At 38.4% G+C, this 3,352-nt stretch overlaps 1 protein-coding gene across 1 annotated transcript; it reads left to right on the top strand.

The window, feature by feature from the left end:
- The first annotated feature begins 781 nt into the window (after positions 1–781).
- Positions 782–1,897, top strand: LOC103774734 (neuropeptide Y receptor type 6-like). Its single transcript, XM_008942158.1, has one exon. The coding sequence runs from the start codon at positions 782–784 to the stop codon at positions 1,895–1,897; it is 1,116 nt and encodes a 371-aa protein (XP_008940406.1).
- Positions 1,898–3,352: the final 1,455 nt, after the last annotated feature.

The following is a 3,352-nucleotide window of genomic DNA, read 5'->3' as shown; positions in this document are numbered from 1 at the left end:
AAATGAGACAACCTTTGGCAACTACTGGCATGGAAATAATTGTGTGTGTAATTTAGATGTGAACTGTGTTTGGTTTACATGTTTTTCAGATTAGATTGAGGAACCAGAACATGCTATCTGTAATACATAAGCAGATCAGGAAAATCCCACAAGGATGCAATTCCTAGAGGTGTTGAATATCACCTAAACTCAAGCACATATCATTTGGGTGTATTAGCTCATCTTGCTTTGTAGGTCTAGAGATAATATAAGTGTGATGTCTAAGCTAGCTATGTGAAGGCAGGACCTTATTCTTCTTTTCTGTCAAAAAAAAAGGCAACAGATTATCCACAATGGAATTCCTTAAAATTTGTTAAATCTTCATAGGAGACAGGTCTTCAAATATTTTCTTTTGAAAGCAAAGTTTATGCACAGTTGGTAAAGGGGGATTTGTATGAAAATGTTCATACAGGTTTAATCAGCACTATCACTGACGTTTCTTACACATCCCAAGCAGCTACAGGTCTGTAACACTGCCAGGGCAGAACCTCAGAAAGGCAGCATCAGCTTCTATCAGACAGAGATAGATAGATATAGATACAAACAAAGACACTAATACTCAACCACTGGCTTTTTCCAGTGCTGTAATGAATTAGATTTGCCCAAAACTTCAAGGACACCAACCACAACTGCAGACTCACAGTAATGAGTCCATATAAATGAACATAGCCTTGTAAAGCTCCATACAAAGTCTACTCTGAATAATACCAGGTTTTGTCCATAGGTTGGGAGATGCTTCATGATGGACATTCAGCATCCCAGTGAGCTTCTGTCTAATCAAACCATCTCTAACATTAGCTATTCTCAGTTTTTGAACTTTGATACGTGCCAACTCTCCTTCCTTGCAGAATTCTTGCTGATTACAGCCTACACATTAGTTACAATAGTGGGGCTTTTTGGAAACCTTTGCCTGATCATAATAATAAAGAGACGGAAAGAAGCTCAAAGTGTTACCAACGTTTTGATTGCCAACCTCTCTTTATCAGATGTCTTGATCTGTATCGTGTGTATTCCTGTCACAATTGCATATACCTTAATGGACTACTGGATATTTGGGGAAGCTATGTGTAAAATAACTTCTTTCATCCAAAGTGTATCTGTCACAGTCTCCATCTTCTCACTGGTACTGATTGCTATTGAGAGATATCAGTTAATTGTGAACCCACGTGGCTGGAAGCCTAACATTTCACATGCTTACTGGGGAATCCTTTTCATCTGGGCCTTTTCCCTCATCATTTCCATTCCTTTTTTAGTATTTCACCAATTAACTGACGAGCCCTTCAAACATCTGTCTTTCCATAGTGATTTTTACAAGAACAAGGTTGCTTGCATTGAAGTATGGCCATCTGTTACACAACGACTGGTTTTTACCACTAGTCTGCTGGTTCTCCAGTACTGTGTCCCACTGGGGTTTATTTTCATCTGCTATGTCAGGATATTTGTATGTCTTCGAAGGAGACATGGTAAAATAGACAGGATGAGAGAGAATGGGAGCAGACTGAGTGAAAACAAAAGGATTAACATGATGTTGGTATCAATTGTTGTGACTTTTGCAGCTTGCTGGTTGCCTCTCAATATATTCAACGTTGTTTTTGACTGGAATTATGAGGCACTAATGAGCTGTAATCACAATCTAGCATTTACAATATGCCACCTTGTGGCCATGATCTCAACATGTATCAATCCCATCTTTTATGGCTACCTTAACAAGAATTTTCAGAAGGATTTGATCATATTAGTTCACCACTGCAGATGCTCAGCATCACGAGAGGAATATGAAAATATTGCCCTTTCCAATTTGCAAACTGATGCATCTAAGGGATCTCTGAAATCAAATAATCCCCCTGTGGATATCTAAAATAATCCAACAGCAGTTTCCAAATTGTTGTATTTTGTTGCAGATAAACTCTTTCTGTAGGTCTAGACCATGTTACTGCTGAGGTTAGAGAAAGTCTTTGCCATTTAGTTCAGCAAAAACAGAATTATGTTCCTACAGTCATATTGTTAGGATATCATACTGTTATGATATCACACTTTATGATAGCTCTAATGCTAATAAAACACTTCCAAGAGTCCTAAAGATAAATAACAATTAATTATACACAGTCTTAACATCTTACTTTTTTAATCTGCTATTTCCAAGTCACTGCTACACTACCTTAGCATCAATAAAAAGGTCTCCATTTCAGCCACAGATGCAGTTGCCTTCCCAAATGCCTGGCTTCACCCGAGCAAACCAGGAATGCTGTGGCATTCCCAACTTCAGCAGCCTCTTCTGGTCTTTTCACTTTCCAGGCTTTACGTTGTTCCCACCTCTGGTTCATCTGCACAGCAGTTTATAGGCAGCTCAGACTGTAAGGAAGCCCCTTCGAGTTATCCTAAGCTTCCACTGTCTTCCTTTCAGCCTCAGCATGCAGTTTGCTTTGATGTAATACCTGTTCAGCTAGAAACTGGGTTTTAACAAGGGGAGAGGCCAGAGCTAGAATTTTTTTTTTTTAAAATGAGCACTCACAAGCCCCACTTGATGTCCTGCAAATTTCACTCAGACTGATGCTGTTCAAGATGAAATACACATTTAGCATTTCTCCTAAAAGCATCTCCTCCAGACCACCAGTATAGATCATTGCTTTCTCTGTTACCATCATCACTGGTCCTTAAAACAGACCTTTTAGACAAACAAATACACTATGAATTCAGAACCAATTTTGGTTTAGCTACTTATCCAGATAATAGGTTCCTCTGAGCAGAAACTTAGACTCATGTTTTAATTTCAGCACTATCTTTCCCCACATTCTGCACTGGCACATGGCCACACTCGAGGCAGATGTGGTCATGTCTGTTGGACTGTGTTTGAACACAGTTTCTTCTGTAAACCAGTACACACCTAAAGGTGTGATACTGAATACAACTTTTTTCAGAATGGAACATTTTTAAAAACACTTTCCAGTTAGGCCACTAAAAAACAAAACTACAACGTATTATTCATCCATGCTACAGTGCAAACATAAACAACCAGTTAACATTGGCCTGTTTAAATACAATGCTTAGAACACTTTAATCAAACAACTGACCATGCTTTCTCTTGTTCAAGATAAATATAATTTTTTACCTGTACTGCTAAAACCCTTTTTTTTTCAAGTTCCAAAAACCACCCCACTTTTAACACCTGTACAGCAAATTCCTTGCCATTTATTCTCTCATTTTAGCAATCTGCTGATGTCCTACTGAAGTAAAAAGAAGCAACGTTCAGATTACAATCAGCTCCTTGATGATTCAGCTATGATGAAGTTGCCCTTAAAGCTACAAAATTCTC

The sequence above is a fragment of the Merops nubicus genome, unplaced genomic scaffold, assembly GCF_000691845.1.
Source record: "Merops nubicus isolate BGI_N331 unplaced genomic scaffold, ASM69184v1 scaffold7246, whole genome shotgun sequence".
Taxonomy (NCBI): Eukaryota; Metazoa; Chordata; class Aves; order Coraciiformes; family Meropidae; genus Merops; species Merops nubicus.
The sequence above is the reverse complement of the archived record's forward strand: the minus strand, read 5'-3'. Positions and strand labels throughout refer to the sequence as shown.